Source organism: Ambystoma mexicanum, chromosome 13 (genome assembly GCF_040938575.1).
Source record: "Ambystoma mexicanum isolate Mex_15411 chromosome 13, UKY_AmexF1_1, whole genome shotgun sequence".
Lineage (NCBI taxonomy): Eukaryota > Metazoa > Chordata > Amphibia > Caudata > Ambystomatidae > Ambystoma > Ambystoma mexicanum.
Genome location: NC_090938.1, coordinates 55,643,437 through 55,670,702, shown reverse-complemented (window position 1 = coordinate 55,670,702; position 27,266 = coordinate 55,643,437). Strand labels below are relative to the sequence as shown.

The following is a 27,266-nucleotide window of genomic DNA, read 5'->3' as shown; positions in this document are numbered from 1 at the left end:
TCCTGTGCAAGGCACTTAAAGCAAGGATACTTCCTCTGAGGGTACTGTTCTGGGATGTGCCGTGGTTTGAAATATGACTCTTGCTTGAAATTTGACAGGGTATCCCTGAAACCCAAGGGGTTTTCTTAAGCCTTGCAATACAAGGTGTATTGCCCATTTCAATAGCACCCAATACATAGACCTGACTTAAGAAGGGTGAAATGCTGAGCCAGCCCGAAGTTCCTAGTTTCAAGTGTTTGACTGTCACACAGATGTCTGAGACAAGCACTTGCCTATCTCATGTGTTTTGGACGCCTGGGTCTGTGTCCAGCGGGGGAGTCAAGCAAGGGTAACTCTACTGTAAAATGCCTACTGAAACTAATGTAAACAAACACCAACAACCAGCAGCATGCAGCAAGGCAAATTAAGCAGAATGCACACCCTGCTAGTTAGTTAGATATTCTAAAACCCACAGTTAAAAAATGATGATTAAAAAAAAAGAAGAGACCAAGGGACCGGGACAGGAAAAGAAGATGGAGAACAAATGAAGGCGGGGGAGAGATAGAGAAACGTGCACAGTGAGGGCAGGGGAGTGGAAGACATAAGAGAGGGAAGGGGTGAAGGGTGAAGAGCTTAGTATCAGTAGGAAAGCCAGACACATTTTAGCATATTTTACTGCTAGTGAGGACGCATCGTCACGAATGCTAGCACGTGCTGCTGCATTCCTTCTCAGAGTGCTCCAAACATAGGATAGGACTCACTGTCCAGCTAAGATAAGCAAATCAAGCTGCTGAGAACTATCTGCGACAAGTAGGGTCCAGACGTGTAACAAGTAGGGTCCAGACGTGTAACAAGTTTGGTCTAGACGTGTAACAAGTATGGTCCAGACGTGTAACATGTATTGGCCAGACGTGTAACAAGTATGGTCCAGATGTATGGTCCAGGTGTGTAACAATTATGGTCCTGATGTGTAACATGTATGGTCCAGACGTGTAACAAGTATGGTCCAGACATGTAACATGTATGGTCCAGACGTGTAACAAGTATGGTCTAGAAGTGTGTTCAAATGCACGCCCGCCGGGACTGCAGCGGCGCCGGGGCTGGCAATAGTGAGCCAGGATAGTTTGTGCCCTGGCACTTATTCTTTTTACAAATTAAGCATTGGACACTTATGATGTGAAATGATCAAGGCACTGGTTGGCTAAATAGTGGGAGAGTGCATAGAACTTGCTCTGAAACATCTATCACTGTTAAGATGTCTGAATGTTGTCCTGTCCTGCCGCCATCTCTGAATCCTGATGTAATGTTGGCGCATGGTGTGACTGACAGCACGGCATAATTTTGATGAGTGCTTGAGCGCAAATGTTCGGAATGTGTCAGTTGGGGGCATGAGCTGGAGTGCGTGAGGATGTTTGGTGGGTGATCTCTCCTAATGTATATACTAAAGAGCAACTGGAACCATATAACTACTGTACATGTGTATAATACAGCTCACCTGGACTCTCAGCCAGTCTGTGTCTGGACTTCCATCAATGCGCATCAGGTCACAACAATCAGCCTAAGGGCCTCATTACGACCCTGGTGGTCCGGATACAACGGCACCAGTAAGGCTGCCGGTGCCGTTACATCCGGACCGCCATACTACGAGTTGTGCTCGCGGGCATCACACCGCGAGCACAACTCTTCGGATGCACCGGCACCGTTATGAACGGTGCCGGTGCATCCAAGCTCCACATTCCCGTTCAGCCCTAAGGGGACGAATGGGAATGGGGAGTTCCACATTACCGGCACCCGCGAATGAGCAATTACCGGGTCCACCAAGGTCGGCATGTCCCGGTCATTGCCCATTCACGTGTGCCGGGCCCAGTTGCGAGTTTTGGGGTAGCCTTGCCGGTTTTACTGGCAAGGCTACCCCCAACCTCGTAACGAGGCCCTAAGTGTTTTAAAAATCCACAATGTTTTTGTTCTGGTCACTTTAAGGGCCTCTTACTAATATTTATTCTCATTACATTTTCAGGATAGAATCTACCAAGCCCCAGAAGGAAAGCCACAACCTTCTCAGACGATTGACATTTTTGTCACAGGCACCCGCACTTGACAGCCGAATAACATGTTGCTTGTTATTTTGCTTTTTGATTTACTGCAAGGTATGATATGATATTTTATTTATATTGCATCCATACACAAGTGTTTCAGGGGGCAACGATGCAAGGGAGGGGAACAGGTGAGGACAAAACAGTGATCTTACTAGGCCCAATGATATTGAGAACGCGTAAGTGCAGGCGTGGTAAGTGCATGTCTCCCTGTTTAAAATTCATACACATGCTGGCACATGGAGAGGTGTTCTGTTGTTTGGATGTATGCAGTGTAACACTGCCATTTGCATAGGCCTCCAGGCTCTATGGACGATCTCAACGATACGGAAGGTATGGTTAAGTTAGTGGGAGAGTACCCGCGTACCGTCTACAGGCCTTTTCCTAGGTGGTCTGTGTCAGGGCCTAGACGAGTAGTGATGTGAAGTTGAGTGAGATGGTTCTGTTCGAGTAACCCTTTAAAGTCTTTTCACTAACCAAATGTGTGAGACACCCCTTCCTATTCGTCTACAGGATGTGTCCAGCCCTCCATATAGAAGCCCTAGAGAAGTAGGCAATCAGAAAGGAGGGTGGCCGGCCTAGAAGGACAGTTGCATGAGCACAACTGCTGCATGTCTGAGGGTGCTAAGGGTACAGGCCTGGGACGTCCTCAACGAATACTGCAGAAATGATAGTATCGACGTACACGGAAGATGCCACAAGAAGCCATACATGATACGTGAGGTTGGATGGGTCTTAGGCATCTGGCGAGTTAGGAGAAGGGATGAGGTGGTGAAATGTAATTAAACAGGACCTGGGGAGCGCTGGACATGGTTGTCATGTAGGGTTGAGACTAGTCGCCACATGCCAAATTGAAGAGTCTTCATTGGCATTGCCTAGTGCACGAGTCTGCAACTTGCAGCTCTCCTGATTGGTTGTGCTATGACTCCCATGATTCCTCACCAGTCAATATGCTGGCTAAGGTTTATGGAATTTGCAGTACAAAACATATGGTCTGACAAAGCCTGGTTTAGTGACTACTCCTTCCACATGTAAAGCCAATAGATTTAATTTTAAAGCCCGCTATCTTTTTGTGAACAAACTATATGATTCCCAGAAAAATCCCTTTTTCTCTATATGTATCCTTTAATTTACCTGAAAAAGGCTTACACCTAGTGTCAAGAACTATAGAAATATGGACATTCGTATGTAATATCTGACTGCTGTGTGTTACAAGGGTGCGTGGCAGCCATTTTGTGTGGCAGCCATTTTATGACAGGCTGCCAAAAAGGCCCACACTTTATCCCCCTGCCTAATCCAAGTAAACAAAAGGGGAATTATGTTATGCGATTAAAGGAGATTATAGGGATAACCAGGGATGTACAAATAAGCAGACATTTTCTCCAGTTGGATAGCTCATGGATCAAGCGTTCACCTTGAACATGGGCCAAGACTGTGCTTCACAAGTTCGAATCACAACACAGTGGCCACACAGCCCTTCATCTTTCTCAGAACCATACATTTATTAAACATAAAGAAAAAGACATCCAGACCATACCAAGTGCGGAGGATCTAAAATAATTATTTATAATCCTTAAACACAGTTATTTCCAAACATCATATGATTTCCATCAAAATAATTTTAAATTGCTGGTCACATACAAAAACTCATGGTATCTAGGACCATGAGAAAAGATACATTCATCAGAGGTGTGTACCTCGAAAGGCCTCTCACACATGTACCCAATTGTGAAGCCCTTAAGCAAAACATAAACTAATTATGCAGGACGCGGCCGGAAGCCAAGCTGAAACAGTGCACACAACCATAATATCATATACAAAGTGGAAGATGGAAATCAATGGGAAGACCGGATGTCTCATGTACAGGTGGACGGTTGCTCACTGATAAGAGAATATGATGCCAAACCGGCCTTAGGACCTAAACTAAGTGTCTGGATCCAGGTGAACTTACCATTCAACATGGTAGAAACAAGTCCAAGTGGGGAGAATATACTTTGAAAGCTGGTGACTGAGTAGGAAAGACATTTGAGATGTGTATGATTAGGTTGTACAAATAGAAGTGTTAAGGACAATATTGGAACTAAGTATGAACTAATGTTATACAACTACTGTTAAGGAATGTAGCCTGGACAAAGCCCCAACAAATGGGCGAAACATTAGCACATGCTCGCTAATTAGTTTATGTTTTTGTTAAGGTCTTCACTATTGGGTACATGTGTGAGGCTTTTCGAGGTACACACCTCTAATTAATCTATCTTTTCTGATGGTCCTAGATACCATGAGTTTTTGTATGTGAAAAGTGATTTAAAATTATTTTGATGGAAATCATATGATGTGTGGAAATAACCATGTTTAAGGATTATAAATAATTTTTTGAGATCCTCAGCGCTTGGTATGGCCTGGATTTCATTTTCCTAATCTTTAACATTGGTTTGTTTAAGTGTGTTACAACCACCAGACGAACCACGCAGCAGGGGTGGTGCGTTATAAGCTGTTGGAGTTTAGATTAAACACAATAATTACCATGTCGGGGAGCGCTTAATTATCTACCCCTTTTCATACCTGGAGTAATTATTACAGTGCTTAGCAGCAGGATACATCCAGAAGAATCCCTAAACAGAAACCCTATTATATTTGCCTGTGTTCTCCCCTGTTCATAGAAACCCCTGCCCTATAAATCACAATCTTTTTTTCTCCTGTCAGTTTTGAATGCTTTGGTGGGTCCAGAAATCGTGATCTTTGAGCCGGGCCAATCTGTCAACATCACTTGCCGCTACACGTCAACGCCCGTCAATGTCCATGACAGAAAATTCTGGTGCAAGATCTCCGAGACCACCCATGGGTGCAGCACTGTCATTTCTAGCAACATGTTTGTAGCCGGAGGCTACACGAACCGCACATGGCTGGTCGACACCCCTGTGGATGCCTTATTTCAGGTGCAGATGACAGAGCTAACTCAGAAAGATGCAGGAATCTACCGCTGTGGAATCGGTCTGAGCAACAATGGGCTCTTCGTCAGCGTCTTCCTGGCTATTTCAGAAGGTACCACGTTCTAATCTGACCAGTGAGACATTTTGCGTTATCAAAAGGAGGTATCCTTTATTTCTATGCCAGTATCAATACTTGCTCCTAAGTGGCACCAGGCTTGCTATCAGATTTATACTTTTTTTATCTCCTCAGGGTTCCCATGGTCTTTAGTGTCCCCTTAAGGTCTTCTCCCAGGGTCATTGGCCTACCCACTGTGGTATCCTCCCATTGGTTTTAGTCTTGTCCATGAGGGTCCTCCCATGGCCTTTGGTCTCCAGCTGAGGTGTCAACCCAAATGTTTTGGGGTTTGCCAAGGAAACTACTCCTATAGTGTTTCTCCCTCTCTGAATATCTCCCATGGAGTTTGTTCTCACCCACGTGGCACATGCACTTTAGTTTCTTGTACACTCACAGAGAGGATCTCTCATGATATGTCACCTCCTCTCAACTGCCTTCTCATCTGTCCTTTTGCTCAGCTCTTGTATTCTTTGGTCTCTTTTTAGTGCATGTGTGAGGGGTCAGAAATGTGAGATGGACACAAAGGTAATGTTTTCTCAAAGTTTGCCATTTATTCAAAGTAAAATTGGGTTCTGATAAATGTCTAATTTTCCCTACCTTAGCAGAGAGGTGCCTGTCTGTACAAAATACATCTGGCCCTCACACTAATACATACAATCAAATTATACAAAGAAAATATGGCTAACATTTAGTTCAACAAAACAGTTTTATAATTCACCTCACTCTCTCCTAGGTTCCCTCACTCCAGCCCTACACCTTGTATCTACACTTTGCATCTTTGAAACGACCGCTCGGCTATGTAGATTCTTAGCAATTCGGAACTGTATATTATTGTATATTATTTCAGATTCCTTTTGAGGAAATTGCCATTTTTTGTAAATCTCCCTTTTTGTTAGACTCTTTAGTAATTCTGAACTGTTTATTGCTGTATATTACTGTAGATTTCCTTTTTGTGTTAATCTGATATTTTTGTAATTCTCACTATTGTATGGCCACCTGTGTAACCAAGAAACTGCATATCCTTATACATTGCCCCCAGTTACCCCTGGGTTGGGAGCGCATTATAAATAAATAAATAAACAAAAAAAACAACAAACAAATGTTCTTAAAAGCACTCCTTGTGACCAGGGTCCTATTCACTTCCCCTGGATCAATTCAGGAATACTTAAATTACAGTTCTGTTTTAACAAAGTTCTGCTCAAAACAATAGAAAAGTATGGCAAACTCTGAGTATGCCTGCGGGGCCGGAGTTCCCGGCAGGGTAGGAGCCACGGAACTCCCGGCAGGCCTGACCTAATGGGCACTCCGGCCCTCAACGGCAGACTTCTCACTGAAGCACTTGCACTGTTACTAACGGTGCCAGTGCTTCAGTGTCCCCATTCCCGTGAAGTCCTATGTGACTCCACGGGAATGGGGACTAACCGTTCCGCTGCAACTTGCGATATGTGGTGGAAACAGTGTTACAGGGTTGGCGGCAACCCACTGGTCACACTGGCAGATTACCGCTGACCTCATAATTAGGCCCAATGTCTTCCAAAATATTCCTCTTGCAAGGGTGATTGACTTTCTGCCCAAAACACAGGTTCCAGAACAAAATGCTATTGTTCTGCTATCATATAACACTTTCTTCAAAACCACGTAACACTTTCTTCAAAAGAAACTACTTTTTGTCAAGATGGCACATCAATCTTTCTCAGTACTTCTTCTTCACTTAGAACACGTTTGTCAGGATAGCACAATGCAATTTGTTTCAGCGATGCTACTGCTTGTCAACAAACGATAAAGTACGTGAGTTCTCTTCATTCAACAAATGTTCTTTCCACATATCTTTCTGCCACAAAGATACCAAACTACCATCTTCTTTTCCTGGTCCACTCACCTGGCAGGACTAACCACTATATGACCTTTCCCGGTATACTCGCCTGTCAGTAAGAAAACCCCTACAAGTAACTTCAAACTTGATGGTAGTGTTGATTCCAGTACTCTCCACACCAGTCTTTTGGTATTGTATCAAAATCTCTTGGCTGCTGATAGGGTGAGATATATGCTTTCCCAAAAGTATATCTCCCAAAGGGGGATTTATGTTTCAGTAGCTTGATCAAGGGTTTCTCGCAACTTCTTCACTGATGGTAGTGCTGATTTTGAACTGTTCCCAGAGGTTGTCTTAATATGAACTTTCTGTAGTCTCTTGGCTGTGGGTAGTATTGGTTAGAGGCTTTCCCCACTGGTAGTTCACCCAAAGTCTTTTGATAGCCTCTTGCAATCCCAGCATGTACAGCCAAACGTTTGGCAAAGAATACCTCGCCCTTCATTACCACTTTTGTTAATAAGTCATTACAAGAGTGACAAGTCCCTATAGCTCTAAAAAGAGCTTAAGTGAAGCCACTGTTAAAGAAATCTAATTTAGATGCTGAAGTAATGAAGAATTACCTGCTGGTGGGCAACCTGATATGGCCAACTAACATTTTAGAAAAAGTCGTGTGCAATCAATCTCAGGCGTTCGTGGACAGAGAGAGATTGTTGGACAACCTACAGTCGGGGTTCTGCCCCTTTCATGGCACAGAGACAGCGCTCCTGGCTGTACATGATGTCCTGCTAAAGGCTTCAGATAGGGGGGGGGTCAACCTTGTTGTTGATGCTGGACCTATCCGCAGCCTTTGATGCTGTGAACCACCTGATCATGCTACAACGGATTGGACATGTTGGAAAAGCATCAGAACACGTGGTAAAATTGTTTGAATCTTTCTTTAAAGACACATTTTAGAGGGTAATACTTGATGGCTTCACATCAGAAATGGTGGAGCTGGATTGCGGGGTGCCCCAGGGCTCCGCGCTGTCCCCTCTAATCTTCAAACTGTACTTCCGCCCGGTCTTTAAGATATTTGAGAAGCATGGCCTGCGATTCCACTCTTACGCATATGATATGCAGTTCTACATCGAGATTCAGAATATCGAGGATGCATTTGAGAGAATTAACCGATGTATGGAAGAGCTCAATAGATGGATGGCCTACAACTATTTACAGTTGAATGCTGCCAAGACAGAGATAATACTGTTTGGCCCAAAGCACAAAATGCTTGTAGAGAGGCATAGTCCCCTCCCAACCCCCGTTGATCTCAGGGGAACAACTGGAGTACTCTAAAAAATTTAAAACCTGGGCTATATATGGCAAGAGAACCTGGGCAGCGAGATCCTGGCAGGGGCAAAGATGAAGGCAGTCTTCTATGCATTGTGATCACTAAATAATGTACTCCCCTTTATTCCAACGGAAGACAGGGCAGTAGTGGTGGGGGCGATGACTAACCCCCACCTGGATTACTGTAACAGCCTGCTAGCAGGAATTCCATAAAAAGAAGTGGCCAGACTTCAGAGAGCTCAGAACGCGGCAGTTAGAGTAATAAAACAGATTAGGAAACGGGACCATGTGTCATCAGTGCAGGGATCCCTCCACTGCTTGAAGGTGGAGGATAGAATTAAATTCCAAATGGCCTGCCTAGTTTTCAAATGCATGAGGGGTCTTGCACCTGACTATGTTACAGAAAAGATCTGACTATATCATCCAAGCAGAAATGTGAGCTCGGGAGATAAACTCTTGACCTGTGTGCCACAAACCAAATGTGTCTCCAGAGCAGACAGCAGATTCGGAGTCTTTGGGCCTAATGTCTGGAACCAACTCCCACTGGAGATCAGAAGGTTTGAGACAATGGACCTCTTTAGGAAGAGGTTGAAAACGTTTTTGTTTAAATAAATTGAAGTTGTCACCTAATGAAACTCCTGCTCGTTTTTATGTTCTCATGGTTAGTGGTCATCTGCGCCCGAATACGGGTTACTCTGTCTTGTGCGCATAATAAATTCCTCAAAATCAAATCTTACCTGTGGGTAGTACTAATTATAAATGTTACCCTCTTGTAATTCCCTTACGGGGTTAACTTTCTTCTTTGCCTATTAGGTTCATTTCCTTTAACTATTTGATATTCATTTAATAAGGGCTGCTTTGATTTATCAATCGTTCGGTATTCAAAATTGTAGTTTTGTGGCAGCTTTCATGCACAGAGCGCCCCAGGGTCAGAATTCACTCTCTGCACGCTGGTTGTCTGCAGCATCTCTGCTGGCTGTCAGGCTTTGCAGCAGTGCTACTGCATTTAGCCTGCTTTCTCTTTCACCTTTGTGAGCCTCGGGTCAGTTGTGCGGTGATCTCCGGGAGTGTTGACAGCCCCGTTGATCTTCTGTGGCTTCACCCATCGGACACACGCTGCTCTGAAAGCACGCCTCCCTCTCAGCTGGGCATCTTCTTAGTATGCTGCCTTTCGCTGTGTACCCTCTGCAATTCTTCTTGTTTTCACATTTTGGGGTGACTCCTGTTAGTGGGCTTCTCTCTGTGGCTGCCTCTGCACCTCAGATGACGGTGGCTTCCTCAGCTACGCCTCCCACCTGGCCATTAACAGTTCCCCAACCTTCCTCCCCTGCTTCAACTTCAACTTACACACACAGCTGGGTTTCATCTTGGGTTTTAAATATACCACTCAGGTGTTTCAATTGACAACGGCTAGACCACACGTTTGAGTATTCATCATTTTGAGTCTTCATTGCCTCTGAGCTCCTCTTCCTCGTCTCAGTACTTTTAGCATTATGGGAACTGAAGTCCATAGAAGAGTGTGTAACATTAAGTTGTTCCATTTTACAATAAGTCATTGTTAATACAAGAATTATAAGGGAGTTGCGAGAACGGATCCCCACCATACCCCGACATGAACCCCCTCCCACATGAAACCACCCACAGGGTCAAGATCCGGTAGTGGCTGCCTTTCCCTGGCCACATGAGAGGAGACCCACACCGGGTTTCTCGTGATGATCTCACAGGATTCATCACAATGGTCATTGGTCCCATCCCTAAGGGGTCTTCCCAGGCCCTTTGGTTTCCTTCCATTGAAGGGTGCTTGGACTCCCTTTGTCTTTGGGCTCTTCCCTTCAGGTATCTTTGATGGGTTTTGGTTGCTTAGTTGAAGAGTCCTCCTTTGGTCTTTGGTCTACTCTCTGAGCAGGCCTCTCATTGCCATTGTTGCCTCCCTGCATGTATATCTCATGGACAATGGTTAGTTCTCTGAGGTGGTATTCGATACCGTTTGAGTTTCTCACTGCGAGGCTCTCCCCCTTCTTTCCTCTCTACCATGGGTGGTCATTGTATGGTCTTTGGTGACCTTTCTGATGTGTTCTCTCATGGTCTTTTAACTTCTCGATACAGGTTTAGTTATTTCCTTGAGTGTTCCTCCGTTGTTATTTCATCTTATATCTGAGGGGTAACTGCATGGTCTTTTGCCTTCTCCATGAGCGGTCTTTCCATGGTCTATTGTCTTCTTCTCAAGAGGTCCTCCAATAGTGCATCATCTCGTCCTTGCAAGGTTTTGGCTTACTCTCTGATTTGGCCTTAGTTTCCCTTATTGAGGTATTATCCGTGCCCGATTGCAACAACTAGATGATTTTCCAGTCCTGCAAAAAAAATGTCTTTGCCTTCTTGGTCTCTTGGTCCTGTGTTTATCAGACGTCAAGCAGAACTACAATACCCAGAATGCAGAGAAAGAACAGGACAACACAAGCATCTGCAAAATACAAGGGGCTTGTTGCCATGAATGGGTGATGCCTATGGACTTTGGAAGTCTTCCCAAGAGCCCTCCCCTTGTTTTCCATCTCCTTCAAGCATGTATCTCCCTGGTCCTGGCCTTCTCCATGTGTTTCCATGTCTTGGCAGTTACTATCCACCCTAAGGGTGCATTGCATGATCGCTGGTCTCTTCAGTGACGTGCCTTCCCATGGTCTCTATAAACCTCCTGACGTGCCCTCAATGCTCTGCTGACTGTGTGTTCCCCTGGAGCTCTTTGATCTCCTCCATGAGATGTCTTCCCAAGGAATTTAAACTTGTCCCTGCAGGAATCTCCAGTTATCGCTGGTCTTCACTGACAAATGTTTTGCCTTTGTCATAGTACCTCCCTATAAGGGTGCATCACGTGATCATCGGTCTTATCTCTGAGGTATCCTCCCATGTCTCTAAAGAATGCTGATTGAGAGGCTGCGATGTGGAAGACGTTCACTTTCATCATAATGCTAAAGGAGTTTTACTGGGAGAGAGAACGCACAAACTCTATAGTATACGTAGCCTGCATCACTGTTCATTCTTATAAGCAGAAGAAAATCTATGCAAATAGTGTAAATAAAATGTTTGTTCAAATGTAAAATAAATTAAAACATTACATGCACTTCTCACTATTCACTCACCTACTCCCCGTGAGTTTTAAAAGGAAGGATCTATGAGGGTGGTACATGTATGTTGCGTGTGAATAGTTCAACATTTATAAAATGCATCTTAACACTGACTTGTCTTCCACCAGGCCCTAATGTGACCAACAAACTGGAAAAAGTGTCTGGCAGGCTGCATGGATCTATCTCTGTCCAATGCACATTTCATGAATCAGACAGCAACAAGAGGTTCTGGTGCAAGATGGAGAGAACCGGTGGATGCCGTATCCTAGTTGACACTGGGAATTTCATCAACAAAAGATACATGGGGAGGCTCCTCATAGTCCCCGGAGACAGCCTCGGTGTGGTGAAGATCCTTTTCAATCAGTTGACTCCGGAAGATGCTGGATGGTACCGGTGTGGTTCCGGTACCTTTGGGAAAGGCGGGAAATGGAAGGATGTGCAAGTGCTTGTGTCGACAGGTGAGATATTGCCGGTATATAAAAAGGTGGAAAACTATTGGCAATAATTAGACAAAAAGCTTGTTTAATTTTGTTCAAAAAGATCATATACATAAAAAAAGAGAAAAACATATACCCACAAACATTTAGTGTTAGGAAAAAGAAATATATCTCACAATGGTGTCCAAAAAACAAATATTGCTGTACTCACAGCAAAGATTCTGCATTAGAAGTTTTACTTCTTATTGTATTGCTTTGTCATTAAATCCTTGATGCTGTATGTCACTTGTTTCTCTTTTGGTTCCATCGTTCGATGTTTTGAAATCCCATCTTGATTGCAATCTTTTGTTTGTTGCTTATTCTCTGTGCATTTTTTAGTTTTCTTGTAACTTATCCTCTATATTTTATTGATTTGATTTTTATTGATAATCCTGTTCGATAGCTTTACCTGGACCTCATGTTGAAGACCTTCTCAGTTGTCCTTATTTGGTTATATTTCCTTGGGCTCTCTCTTAAGTTATTGCTTGCGTCATGGTTGGTTGCAGAATGGTGGGCAGGCTTAGATAGGGGCCTTTTTGTAGCCTGAATTCTAGGAGGAAAAGATAGACTTTTGCACTTTTCAAATAGGTTTCCAAATGAAGAAGGAAGTGGAAATTGTGCTCTCAGCCTTCCAGATTTGGAAACAAATGTGCATTTTCTGGCCTTTTTTTCTTATGCCTGAAAACAATTTTCTGATCTTTAATTATATTGAATTGCTGCATTCTATAATTATTTATTGATATATGATATGACTATTAAAGTAGACATAAAAAAATGTAAAACAGCATCAATAGGATTAGCCTCTACATAATCAGAATCTGTGTTGTAAAACTAGACGGTTCAAAATATATCTGTCATGGTTACATGCATGTAAGCAAGAGTATTAAGCATCTATATTATTAAATATTAACTCTTACCTTAGCAAATAGTTTATGTTATAATCTTATACAGATTAATATGACAGGGATCCTCTCCAGTCTTAATCTACCTGCAGAACACTTCCTAGTTTACTGATTCAATAAGATCTGACATAAAATAAATACAATGTTCTTGACCAAAAAAAAGGACAATAAATTAAAAAATGCTTAGTCATCTCAAACAGGTTTTCCAAAATGTGCAATTTTGAGATAGTCGAAGCTCCCCTTGTGGATGCCAGTCCTCTCCAAAGAAGCCAGTAAATGAAAATGTTACACCTAATTTTGCAAAATAGTTTTAAATATTCTGCGTCATTGATCTGATAATTAACTTCTGTTAAAGATTATTACTAAATTGAAAATGCTTTTATTTAAACAGGAACAGATAATTTATAACTCTTTAGAAGTAGCTAGCTCTATTTTTGAGAACGCGTGCACCTTTTTAAATTGTTCAAATTAAAGACCCAGGTTTTAAAGATTTCTAAAAAAATGTACCTTCATGTATTCAGAATACCAAGGTTTCAGAGACACCAATAATTTAAAAATGTATGAATTGACAATCTCACTGTTTTAGTATTTCTACAAATTAGTAATCTTTTCTGCAAATACAAACCTTGTTAAAAATCCGGAATACATTTAAAAAAAAGTTGACAGTAAATATTGCTTTAGAAACAATTATGTTAGCACTCAAATGCTTCCATTTTCAATTTGTTCTCAGGGTTAGAAAACAAACGTAAAAGTAATATGGACAAGTTACTTTATTTCCAATACATTTTTGAATATTTCTCTCTCCTCTAGACACGTGAACCAGAGCTATGATAATCATGTCACTTCTGTATAATGCCACTTGGTTGATACATAGCTCATGAAATTTGGGGGAGCTTTACTGAAAATAATTGAGCTTGTATGTGGCTTCTTGACTACTGATGGATTGTCAAAGACAACCTAAAAGGTCATGTATGACCATTTTATGGAGAATGAAAGCAAAATGTATTAACAAATTTATAAAGTACTCATTGATATCAACGAAAGACTACTAGGAACTTTCAAGATAGGCAAATCCAGTGGGTGTAAAGCTAGACAGGATGCAGAATTATGTGATTTCTTTCATTATTTTGATATGGTATACATGTAAGAAAAACAATATCATGACTACATTGTTTATCAGAAAGCACCTGTTGAAAATCTACTTGTAATAAATTAACCCTGCAACTCTTTAATGTGCACATTTTGATTTATGAATTAAGAAAATATGTATAGATCTTTGAAAGAAACATAAATGTGTACATGTTTAGCTGGAAGTGTTTAAATATGCATCAGTGTCTTCATTCCAAACTCCCCTTAGTGTGGACATTGGCAGCTAAAATTGAATATCGATAATAGCACGTCTCTTCTGGGGATTTGGGCCACAGTTCGACCCTGTTTATGTTCACTGATATGCTAATTATCGTTCTAGATTCATTCTGGATGCTGCAATTCCTTAGAAAGCAAGATAGTCTCAGTATTAGGTCAGCAGGGTAGTTTCTAGCAGTGTGATTTAAAATTCAGTTTTTGAGGAAATGTTAAAAAAAATATTTCACATCTTTTTCTGAGACGTAAACATAAAAAAAGTTTAACAAAAACTGTTAAAATCCCAAATTTAGATTGTAAAAAAAGAGGTATGCTTTTATTGTGAGTGACCGCATCTGTTAAAGTGCAACTTTGGGGGCTCACATCTGCATGCAACAAAGATGGCATATCTTATTTTTACCCATGTAAACAATAGAAGCTTATTTCAACATTATTCCACAATAGACTGACAAAAGCAAAACCAGATTCAATACCCCAAAACCTTCCCAATACCAGTGGGATTATTTAAATCTCATCAACTGATAAGGTCAAAAGTAGGGGTCTTGAAACGAATGACCAAAAACAAAATTCATGGTATTATTTATAGGTTAATAGTTAACACTGAAGGTGGAGTTCAATAGAGTAAACTAATATCACAATTAGCACTCTCGTTGCTACAGGAAATGTACTGAACTTTCAAAAGAAAATTTGAAACACGTACTTGACATTTTGTAATGCAAAATAATGGCTCAGAATAAATATAACCGGCTACGGAAAAGTTATTTTGAATCCTCTCTGAAAATATTTTAGTGGTTAACACTCCATCAAAAGATTGCAGTTCGCCACCAGTCTTCTGTGAGTTGTTCGTCCTGTCCTGGTTTTCCCAATTCATTCTCATACCAATAACTCCTACATTGCTCACATAAGCACGGAATGCCAGGGAAAGAAGTTGGCATGAACTTCGACCAACTTACAAGGTGGCAGCTTGATAGCTACAGATGAAATCTCATTGAATTCAGAAGTTTGTGTCAGCATTCTTTAAGGAAGCGATGAAGCACATAACGTCTGCATTTCCTTTTGCACCTCCAGACACAGGTCTTCAAGGACGGACAAGCATTCTTCATGGAGTACCTGGCGGTTCGGCAGCTATCGAATGCCACCATGACCCACTGATTAATTATGAACACAAGCACTGGTGCAAGTCGAGCGGGACGGACTGTCTGCTCTTGGTCGATGATGCAGGATTTGTGAGCGACGCCTACAAAGGGAGGATATCCCTCAAGACTGGGGGACAGAGCAATGGCACGTTTACTTTTCTATTGACTGATCTCAGGGATACAGACAGAGGCTGGTATTGGTGTGTGGCCACAGATGGAGTCTACGAAGTCACATCGACAGTGGAGCTGCAGATCGATAAGGGTACGGTAGGAGATACGAAGATGTGCAAGAATTTGAATTTGAGAAAATATGTTTTTCCATCCGAGTAGACTTAAAGGTTTTTGCCTGAACCTCGGGCGTCAATCACCAAGTTGGCTGCCCACATCTATGCTTTGGCACACCTTGAGTTCACAGATCCAGTGCATGTACAATTCCTGTTGAGTCTGACTTGCAGACTTTCTCTAGTGCAGAGTGCAATTGTGAGGGCGATGAGAGGAGATTCTCCATCTTTGCATTCAATGTCAATCTTAGCAATAGGGGCTGGTAAAATGTAATTGCCAATGTTGCATGTCATTGGGCCTCATTACACGGAAAACGGTAAACCAAGGTGCTAATAGTACCTTAGTCCATGCCGGTAAATTACCAGTACCACCATGGAGGAAAGGGGAATTACCGCCCTATTCCAAGGTTGGCAGGGCGCTAATTCACCCTTCTTCCTTTGCCCTTCCCCATTCCCATTTTTGCCCCATAGGGCATAATGGGATTGGGAAGGTGCTAATTACGGTACCGCAAATTGCGGTACCGTAATTAGCACCCTGGTCCCTTTGCGGGTTCGTTTTTTAACGCCTGCTAAAAGCAGGCGTTAAAGTACCAACCCGCAAAGGGACCTCGTAATAAGGCGGTAAGGGTTAACGGTCACCGGTACCCTTACCGGTGACCATTAACCCTTACCGCCTTCCATGTAATGAGGCCCATTGTCTTTAAACATTTCCGGAAATCTGGACCATGTTATATGGTGGCTCATTGTGCATTATCTGTGCCTTTGTACATTCATATTGACTTTGTGGTGATGATAATATAGATCTAACCTTTTTATTGTAACCTTACAAGGTTAGCTGTGAAATTAGGTATAGGAGCAAATAGGTACATTGGATTTTGGAAGTACAGACCATCACAGCTATACTGTTAAGCATATATCAAAATGAGAAAAACGGGCAGCGGGCATACCACCTGCCAACAGGCGCCTTCCTTCCAGGGGCAATCAGTTTTTTTTTTCGGAGTCAATTTGACTGCCTGGTGTGTGCTGGTGCATTCATTTCTGCGGTAGAGAGTTCTGGTAAAAAATGCAGAAACTAGAGGCCTCACCCAGTGGGTGGGGGAGGATAGTAGCTCGAGGTAGTATGGACAGAATGAGCGAGAGTGTTGGGGTATGGAGTTACAAGGATGGGTGGGCACTCTGATGGCAGATTTAAAGCCCGGGTGGGATGTGGGGGGGACTTCTCAAAAAGCGATGTATAGATGTAGGACTTTGAAGGAGTTCTGTAGAGAATGAAAGTAACCAGTTCGGTACTTTTTGGAGAGGACCTAAGGTGCAGAGAGAAAGCCTCAGAGGAGGCTAAAATTATAGGAGTATACTGAGATGGGAAATAGGCAAGGAGGTTCTTGCGGCGTGGTGAAGCGGCACACACTTCCTACAGGTTCAGTTTAATCCTAGGGGCTGTTCACGTAGAGTTGTTATGTTTCTGGGGATTGAGATTGCTGTTCAAAAAGATTCTGAGTATTGGGGATGGCGTAAAATGAGCAGGCTGAAAGGAAGTGGGGCATGAAAGAAGGAGCAGGCCATTTGATGCTGGGATGTACATGGTTTTGCAGAAATTGAGTGTGGGGCACTGATGTTTCACACTTTTGGTTCTCAGATTTCTGAACTCACTGCTTCACACTCTGTGGGTGGTCCCTCTTCTATTTTTCTGATCTTTGTATCTACTCTCAGGGTCAGATAGCATTGTTCAAAGGATCAATAGACCCCTTTCTTCAAAGTTACAGAGGAACATCAATGGAGCAAACAAATGAACCATATTAAGGTTCGGCGAGAGAGGACAAGTCCTGAGGAAGCAATGGAAAAACATAAAACTGTTGAAACACACAAATATTTAACAGTCTAGTAGTTGGTCTGGATTATAAATGGGTGCTATTTTGTCTACTAATTCATGGTCCCCTTATGGCTAAATGTTCCCAATTCTAGTAATCTACAAAAAAAGATCACAAGCATCAGTGTATTAATGAGTCCTACCTTTTATATAAAAAAATATTTAAAAACAAATATTTATATATTGAAAATAAATGAATGCTTTTACTTCCCTTCAGGAAAATATAGGCACCCTAATTTCCATGCAAAATCACTGAAGTTCTAGTAGTGGAAGGGTTACAAAAGGAACGACATATTGTTTTTTAAATGATAGATTGGTTATAACAAGTGCACCGGGAAATTGAAAAAATAATAACTTCACTAATAGTAGCTTTCAGTTTATAATTCAATCCTTCATTACAAGTAATGCCATACATAGATTCGACTTTAAAGGCTTTTTCTGTACTCATTAGGGTCGGACGCTTTGGGTCATACGAGTGACGCGCCGGTGAACTCAGCTTTTACTCTGCTGGCTCATGTCATGAGTGGAACTAAAACTCCTTTCTTCGTGCCAACCGAAGGACTCACCGCCTCCAATGTCATTACAGAACGTTAGTTGTATACTTTATCCAAGAATGTAGCCATAATTGTGTGAAGGTATGAGATTACTTCGGAGTCTGCAACATTTGGCTATCCAGATGTCTTGGACTACAACTCCAGTCAACCCTAGACAACATAGTCAATGGTTCAACACATCTGGATGGCCAGAGCTTGCTGACCACTGGGATAAACAAGTAGGTTGCAGCACCTGTCACAGTGTCCACCCACGGTTGTAATTCTAATTGAAGACAGATCTTTGGCTTTTCCAGCACCGTCACGTGACTGGTTAATGGGACTGTTTGACATGAGCTCATAGTCACAGACACTTCCTCGTGAACCAGAGCCAGCCTCATTTCCGTCTTTTTGAGAAGTACCAGTAAAAAAACATTAGCGTAAACCAACCTGCATGCAAATTATGGTTTCAAGAGGGGAATCTCAACCCTTGACTTGTACTTCCCTTTCCAGACCCAATAGTGAATATGTTATTTTTAACTTAACAGTGGTTCTCTATTTACTGTTTTACTTACAAATGATTTCCATACTTATTGGCATTTGTTAAACTATTATAATACACCAAGTGTAGTTGGCCCTGTTGTAGTGGTACAGAATGCAGTTGCTTGTACTCTCTGCCTTCAATCTTAGAAGAAGATTTACTCTGCTCTTAGTCTTTGCGTTACAGTGGTTCTGTACACTGAGGTAGATGTACAGTGGATTGTACACTGATTTAAATGTGCAGTGAATTGTACATTGAGTTTAACTACAGTGGATTGTGCACTGAGTTTAATGTACAGTGGATTGCACATTGAGTTTAAGTACAGTGGGTTGTGCACTGAGTTTAATGTACAGTGGATTGTACATTGAGTTTAAGTACAGTGGGTTGTGCACTGAGTTTAATGTACAGTGGATTGTACATTGAGTTTAAGTACAGTGGGCTGTGCACTGAGTTTATTGTACAGTGGATTGTACATTGAGTTTAAGTACAGTGGGTTGTGCACTGAGTTTAATTTACAGTGGGTCGTGCACTGAGTTTAATGTACAGTGGATTGTACATTGAGTTTAAGAACAGTGGATTGTACATTTACTTTAATGTACAGTGGATTGTACATTGAGTTTAATGTACAGTGGATTGTACATTGAGTTTAAGTACAGTGGATTGTACATTTACTTTAATGTGCAGTGAATTGGACATAATGTAGTGAATACAACGAGGCTTAGTTTCCCAGTGGGAGGAACATTTCAGCTCTATTCCCCATGTCATGCTTTGCACTCCCAAAATCAGCAATTTCCTCTCATTCCTAATATTTCAATGATCTGCCGAGGTGTTAGGGATACTATAGTCCAAGGACTGCCTACCTATCTCTTCCAGAAACATTTGCAACTCTCTCCCCCTTTCCATTCTAACCTCTGGGCTGACACACTCTGCCTGACACACCTTGGATGTTCTCATCTCCTCTGACATCCTCCTCTCTAAGTATCTCACCACTCCTCTCTCTTGGACTGACCACTTTCTGCTCTCCTCTCATCTGAAACGTCTTGTCCTCCATGTAAAGCTCTCCCCAGCACTGCCACCCTCCTTCTCAGTCATTCCGCCCAGGAAGCGAGTTTCAGTAGCCGCCTTTGCCTCAACTTTCTCTGCTCCTCCTACTCACACAGCTGACTCCGACGCTGACATAGTGCTCTCTAACCTGCATCTTTCCATCTCCAACACCTTGGACATCCTTGTCATGAGAATCCGTCTGAAGCCTACCTCCAGGTGCAACTCTGAAATGAAAGTGCAGGGAGGCTGAGAGAAAGTGGAGGGCTTCAGGTGCATCCTCTGACAAACTGGCCTTCCACCTGCTCCAAAGGCAAAATAGACGCTCTGTCTTCTCCAAGAAGAGGGTCCATATTCAAGCCTGCGTCTCTGTGGCCTCTAACAACACAGGCAAACACTTTAAAATCTGCAAGGAGCTGGCAAATCCTACTTTATTCTCCACTTCTCCTGTTCCCTCCCAGTCTCTCTGCACGGCCTTGGCTACTCACTTCACCACTAAAACTCAGGCCATCCTGTCCTTCTTTCCTCCTCTCCTCTTCTCTCTCTCTCCCTCTACCTAGACGTCTCCTAGGTGCCTTTGGCCTCCTCTCCCACTCCTCCTCCTTACTTCTCCTTCTTTCCTACAATGCCTGATGAGGTTTGCAGACAAGTACTATCTATGAATCTTTTTTCCAAACAGGTGCTCCCCAGCTCTTCCAGAACTATTAAGGACCACATTTCCACCCTCGCTCCAGCCTTGGCCGATTTCTGTTATCATTATTTCACTACTGGTTCTTTCCCTTCTCTCCTCAAGTACTTCCTTTTGCACCACATCCCAAAAAAGTCTTCTGCCGATCCTACCTGTCCAGCAAACTATCACCCGATTTGTATCGCTCCTTTGCTGGGAAAACTCCTGGAGAAACTGGCCATCTCCCAGTTTACTCTCCACACTGGATCTGCTGGTTTACTCCATGACCATCAGTGTGGCTTCAGAGTAGCAAGAGGCATGGAAACTGCTCTTCTGAACACCTGTGAAGATCTGCTCTCTAATCTGGATTCCAGCACTCCTTCGCATATGATATAGTCAATCACGCCACCCTGATCCATCAATTCCATGAGAACCTGGCCATCACAGATCAGGCCTTTGTGTGGTTGAACTTCTTCCTCCTTGACCAACCCTCGCTGGTCCAAGTTGGGTAATTTATCTCTTCCACCTCTCACTCCACTTGTGGTGTCCTCTAGGGCTCTATCCTCTCACCCTGGCGTTTTAATGTCTACCTGGCCCCTCTGGCCAACCTTCTCTTCTAGTTTTCAGTGTTATCCGGATGACACTCAGATCTCTTTCAGACTCCCCTCAGCCTCCTCTCCTTCCTTGCTCATTCCTGGCTGTCTATCTGTGATTCAGGATTGGTGTGCCTCCAACGATTTTTGCCTTAATGCCAGTAAGACTGAGATCCTCCACATTGGGACACCTGCTGGTGCTTTCCCTCTCTCACTCTGGTCACCCTTCTTGATCCCTCAACCCTTGCCTTCCTGTAAGGGAAGAAACCTTGGTGTCATCTTTAACCACACTCACTCCTACTCCTTGTACATCTCAGACCTTTCCAAAAAGGCCCACTTCTAGCTGCACCACCTCAGAGGTATTCTACCTTTTCTCACCTCCCCCCAAAAGTCCACTGTCTCCAGAGCCCCGGTTTTTCTCCAGGCTGGACTACAGCAACAACCTCTTTCTCAATCTGCCTAACTCTACTCTTCACCCTCTGCAACTTACCCAGAACAGGACTGCACAACATGTCCTTGGCCTCAAGCCAAGGTACTTCATCTCTCCAGCCCTTAAATCCCTTCACTGACTCCTGGTGGCTGCAAGGATCAAGGACAAGACCCTCTGCATCGTCCACAAGGCCTTCTGGGGCCAGGGCCATTACTATGTCCAACTCTCTCTGCCTAAATAGTTTCCTTCTAGAGCCCTTCGCTCAGCTACCTCCAACTCTCTGATGGTCAGACACTTCTCCAAACAGAGAGCGGGGCTAGATCTCTCTACTCTGCAGGTGCCTCACTCTGGAATGGCCTCCCTGCCCTTCTCAGACTTCAGCCAGACCACCTGAAGTTCCAGAAGTGGCTCAATACCTTTCTTTTCTCCTCTGCCTTCCCTCTCTCGCCACCCTGCCTACCTTCTTGTCTGCTGTGTTCACTGGTGGCTTGGTACCCTCAGAGTCTCACTGGGTACCAGGCTTTAACATGACCAGTCCTCCTTACACTGCCTCCTGGCCTGCAGTGCCCTTAGGGGCTGTCTCTGTACTCCTACAGCTCCCTGCCTCCTTCCACTTACCCAGAGCCGCGCTGCCCTGGCTGCACTTATTCAGAGCCATGCTGCCCTGATTGCACTTCCCCCTTCCCTTTCCAATGCACTTACCCCTCCCCCATGAACTTCTTGTTGCCGCACTTGAACGATCTGAATGTCACAAGGCCTAGTAAGATCGTTGTCTTGTCTCCCTCTGTCACTCACGCCACCCAGTGTAGTCGTGCCTAGAAACACTTGTGTACAGGCGTGATATAAATATCGTATCATATCACATCTCAGACATACATCTGACTTCCTGAAATTCTGCATGCTCCTTACCACCCTACTCTTTCCCACTCATTGAGCTCTAGTTGAGTCTTTGTTGCGCTGATCAACCTCTTGCCAGGTGTTAATATGCCCCTTCAGAGGCGGTTTGTTCTCCTTACAACTAATTTAGCATAAAGACTTGTGCCTCCATGTAAGACATGTACAGATTCTGAACTAGGAAGCTGTGCAATAGCGCAGAGGCAGAGGCGTGAACATGTAAACATCCTTGAGGTGACATAGTTTCATGCTTTGCAAGTACATCGATGATTCCAAAGATTCTAGAGGGGTATAGCAGTGAAGGAGGGAATGGAAAGAAATAGAAATGATGAAAGAAGTAAACGTTTATTTTATTTATTTATTGGTCACATATTAAGCGCTTATACAATTAGAACAACTGTTTCAAAGCGTCCACAGGTCATACAGGGGGGGGAAAGGGGAAGGTAGACAATGAATTACAGCACTGATAAATAATTGCATTAATAGTACAAACAAGTAATCAGAATAAATGGAAGGGGCGACAAACCTACTATGCCTTGTGAGTGTTCAGAACGTGCAAGCGCAGAGGGGGAGGAGGGAGGGATAATGGATAAGATGCTATGATGCGCATGGAGAAGTGCTCAAGATAAGTGCTAAGCGGAGAAGAACATAAGTGCAATGTAAGTGCAACCACCCACGGGTAAGGTGAGCCCAAGTAAGTGCAGTAGAAAGACAGCGGCTGGGATGAGAGATGTGGGGGGAGGGGGGTCAAGGCCCCAAGGACACATAAGGGACCTGCACATTAGTCACACAGCTGTAAGAATAGCAGGGAAGAGAGGAGGCGAAGGAAGAGGTAAAGAGAAAGGTCTTGAGGCTTTTAAACATTTAATGCTCGAATATTCAAGCAAATTCAGAAGTGGTTTCTGGCCTTTGTAATAATTCCTGATCCTAACATCAAAGCATTTAAAATTCTGTTCTTTTTTTTATGAATGCACAAATCAGTGAGTGGTGGTGGGCATTCGATTTTTCATTTTTTTCTGACGAAAAGGCATAGAATATATATAGAGATACGCTAAAAATAAACAACGACATGATATTTTACCTGGTAGACATAAAAAGAGCAGCTGGAAACTAAAACAGTGATAAAGTAAGTAGTAGATTTTAGTTTACAGAGAAACTTTTAAATACAAGTAATTTCCCACATGCTGCACTTTAGAGATCTTTTCTATTCTCATTAGGGACTGCCTCTGTGACTCCTGGGACTGATGAGCCAATCAGCTCTTCTTTGACTCTGCCGGATCTTGACTCTGATGTGACTGGATCTCCTGTCTTCACGCCTCCCATAGGAGCAAGCACCACTGGTGGTATTTCAGAATGTTGGCTGCAAATTATATTCAATATTTTATCCAGAAGGGGAATTACGTGTGTTGACCATGAAGACACAGTTTTGTGACACTGCCTAAGGGAAATATGGGTTAAGCAACAGGAAGCAATGAAACAAAGAAAAGAGCATTGAAACACACAAAGAAGGTCCATGGCCAGGGGAGTTGCTAGGTCTGGAAAAGACCCGGAGCTACGCTGATGTCAGTACTGTTGGGATTGGGGGCTAGCTAGTCTTTTGGCTGTAGCTCCTGAGATTCTATCCGGGGCTACAACCAAAAGATCAGGGGCTATAGCCACCCTAGCCCCCCCCAGCAATGACCCTGTCCATGGCTTTGCAAGTAAATAAGTCATGTCTAGGCTCAGAGAGAGAGAGGGACCAACCATAGAGACAGCAGAGAGAGTGACCAACGATAGAGACGGCAGAGAGAGTGACCAACCATAGAGACTTCAGAGAGAGGGACCAACCATAGAGACGGCAGAGAGAGTGATCAACCATAGAGACGGCAGAGAGAGGGACCAAGCATAGAGACTTCAGAGAGAGGGACCAACCATAGAGACGGCAGAGAGAGTGATCAACCATAGAGACGGCAGAGAGAGGGACCAAGCATAGAGACGGCAGAGAGAGTGACCAACCATGGAGACGGCAATGGCGAGCGATATAGTGGCAAAACATGTCCCATTAAGTGATAGTCACAAGTGGTTGCTCATTGTTTTAGCAGTCCATGACTGCAAATATCAATACTCTTCAAATTCAATTTTTCTTTCTTTCTTTTAGTATAGAATTGTGAGCAATAGTTGGTAGCAAAATTGTCATTGTTTGCTGTCAAAAATGTGATTTTATATAAAGAATATAAAACAGTAATAAATTAGGATGGCAAGTAAATATTGTTTTTTATTGATTTAGTTGAATACATCAACTTTTCAATATAGAATTTGTACATTTATAAAAGTACATATAAATCATTACACATTGTTTTCTATTTTTTTAAATCTGTCAAATCAAAACAGGTAAATAATGATTCAAAGGAAATATCACACATACACATTTTGAGTTTGCCAATTAACATCGGTCGAGGAACATGATTAAAACAGGTTATACAATCTATATAACAAATATGTTCTTTATGTCATACTTTTTTTAAAAGATCATAATCAATTCACAAAAGGACCAATGTACCCAAAATCTCAAATGTATCAATAGCGTCTAATTGAAGCGAACGCAAAAAGTGTACCGTTGCAATTTGTAAACTCAGTGAAGAAGGTCCATAAATAAGAGCCCAACATTGATTCTGATCACACAAGTCAAAAGTTGAACAGTACTTACGAAAATGTATTCGTCTTCTAGTACCCAACAGCAAACATTGGGTGATGCGATGTTCTAAGGTTTCAGGAATGCCAGGGATCTGACAGAAACGACAAACATTTTGGTCAGGGGTTAACATTTTTCGAGTACACAAAAGATCATTGGTTTGCCATATGTGAAAACGAAAGTACAAGATCAATTGTCTATAAGATGGAGATGGAGCTTTAGACAAATATGTTTCCATGATACCTCTTAGTTTAGGTGGAAATCGTTGACTAATAGCATTTTTATATGTTAAACATTGCTGTTGATTGTCAATCCAGGCCATTTGAAAGATTTTCTGTTTTGCCTTGTCAGGATTGGAAATCAAGCGATCAATTTCAACATCAGTGCGGGCCAAAATCTTGTATGTTGATAAGAGCCATTTTCGAAGGAACAAATGTTCCGTACTAACATATAGTTTGAAAGCATTTTGAGTAAAGTTTCTGTGTGAAAGTAAATATTGTGCATTAAGTGATAAATTGGTCAACACAAGAAGAGCATGGACATAGTCAATAGGTAGTGGGAGGTTTTCCTTTATCTTGCAATATTTAAATATCAGTTGTTTCAATTCATTCCAACTTTAAAGACTTTTCTATTCTCACTAGGGCCGACCTCTAGGGCTTCTCGGAGTGATGAGGCAGTGCCCTCTGCTTTTACTCTGCCGGAGCCTGTCACCGATGCAAGTGGATCTCCTTCCTTCATGCCCACTAAAGGAATCACCACCCTCAATGGCACCACAGAACGTTAGTTCTAAATTACATTCAATATTTTATCCAGAAAGTTTAAAAACACCTATCGGCCCTGGCACACAGCAGATTGTCCATCCATGACAGTACATTCTAGAAAGTTGTCTTTCTGAAGTTCCCACCATTAACAGGTGTGTGTTCGGTGGGACAGTTTGAGACAAGTTGGTGTTTTAGTGTGGGTTCTCTTTAGCTGGAGTCCTCCGACTGTCAGTCCCTTTGACAAGTACTAATAACTGTTGCCATGAGAGCTTCCCAATATGAAGGCCAATCATGGTTTGATATGGGGAACCCTCTCTTGCTTTCGCCAGTGCATCCAGACTTACTTGTGCAACATCAAATTATTGTCTCTTTATTGTTCTGTATATTAATAATATTACAAGATATTTTCTAAGTAGCCTTTGATAAAATATTGGAACTCCTTAAGCACTTCCAACTTTGTGTTACTTCACTTGGATACGCCATATTTACTTTACCATACTGGGTACAGTATATCATCTTCATTTAAAACAGGGTCTCGGATCCTAGTGGACTAAACACTTTCATCCGTTCACCACCAGTCATGTCAGACACTCCTGAGACAGTGCTTGCCTATAATTCCTAACTTTTGAATGCCCTCTGGGGTGAGAGAGCCATTTTGGTGCTGGTTTATATTCTCAGACTAGCATCCCACCACCATGCATTTCATTGTCTTCTTAAGATTCTCCTATTCCCATCTCCATAAGTTCTACTTATATCGGTGGTTGCACCGATCAACCTCTTACCTAGCCCTAAGATGCCTCCTAAGTGACGAGTGATGCACCTTACAAGTGAATTTAGCGTAAAGTAAGAATGGCAGGCCACCATTGATGTCAAATATGAATTAAGAAATATGAAGCTATGTAGTGGAGCATAAAAAGTAGTGTTAGCATCTAGAAATAAGGTTGACCCCATAGTTTCAATTTCCTTCAAGTTAAGAGAGAGGTGCAGTCCTGACAAAGGCAGTGTCACAGAATAGAACTGCTAAAACATAAGTATTGATTTTTTTTTATATATTAGCTGATTAAATCAGTCACAAATTGTTGCTTATTTTTGTACTTGTTGGTCTTTGTAAGACTCTAATATTCACCTCTGCTTGATCATTACAGAGTTTGTCTTGTGTTGTGAGAGCTCTTGCCTAGCATTGATATTAATAATAAGCTTTAAACTTCAATGAACCACAAAGAATGAGTGTAGGCCACCAACAGAGGCAACTATATGCTAAGCAACAACAAGCTGACCAAAAGATCCAATAAAGCAGTGACAGTAAAACACAATGGGGGTATTTCATAGTTTCATGCTTTTGCCAGTAAATAAAAGATACCAAGTATAAGTCAACAAGTACGGTCCCGAATAAGGCTGTGTCTATTAATAAAACTGCCGAAACAAACACATATGCAATGTTTGTGTAATTGATAAGAGCCACGGGTGGGCGATCATTTTTGCAGGAACCTGTGATTCTGATATCAATATTTGGAGTTGCATGTTTCCTCCTTTATGTTGAGACAACCCTGTGAGTTGCAGTGTTTTCTTGCAAATAAAGAATTTTTAATTTTCACTAAAGAACATTTAAAGGTAAGTTTGAAAAGGAAGTCAGCCAGAAAATAAATGTGAATTGATAGAGTTGTCATGACAATAGCTGCTAGGAAATTAAAAGTGAATGAAGCAATTAGTAGTAGTTTTAGTATTGGTTTATTGGGCAAATA

General features: G+C 42.5%; 1 protein-coding gene across 20 annotated transcripts in view; it reads left to right on the top strand.

Annotated features, from left to right (window-relative positions):
- The window catches only part of LOC138520841 (mucin-2-like), a 106,271-nt gene that overhangs the window by 41,620 nt on the left and 37,385 nt on the right, over window positions 1-27,266 (top strand). For 15 of the 20 annotated variants that reach the window (XM_069633206.1, XM_069633205.1, XM_069633213.1 and 12 more), the window contains exons 2-7: window positions 1,997-2,126; window positions 4,776-5,114; window positions 11,501-11,830; window positions 15,181-15,510; window positions 23,310-23,435; window positions 25,405-25,542. In XM_069633206.1, coding sequence (XP_069489307.1) covers window positions 2,090-2,126; window positions 4,776-5,114; window positions 11,501-11,830; window positions 15,181-15,510; window positions 23,310-23,435; window positions 25,405-25,542 — 1,300 coding nt within the window. In that variant the 5' untranslated portion in view covers window positions 1,997-2,089. The remainder of the gene's footprint in view (window positions 1-1,996; window positions 2,127-4,775; window positions 5,115-11,500; window positions 11,831-15,180; window positions 15,511-23,309; window positions 23,436-25,404; window positions 25,543-27,266) is intronic. The other 5 variants (XM_069633208.1, XM_069633216.1, XM_069633211.1 and 2 more) reach the window with 3 other exon arrangements.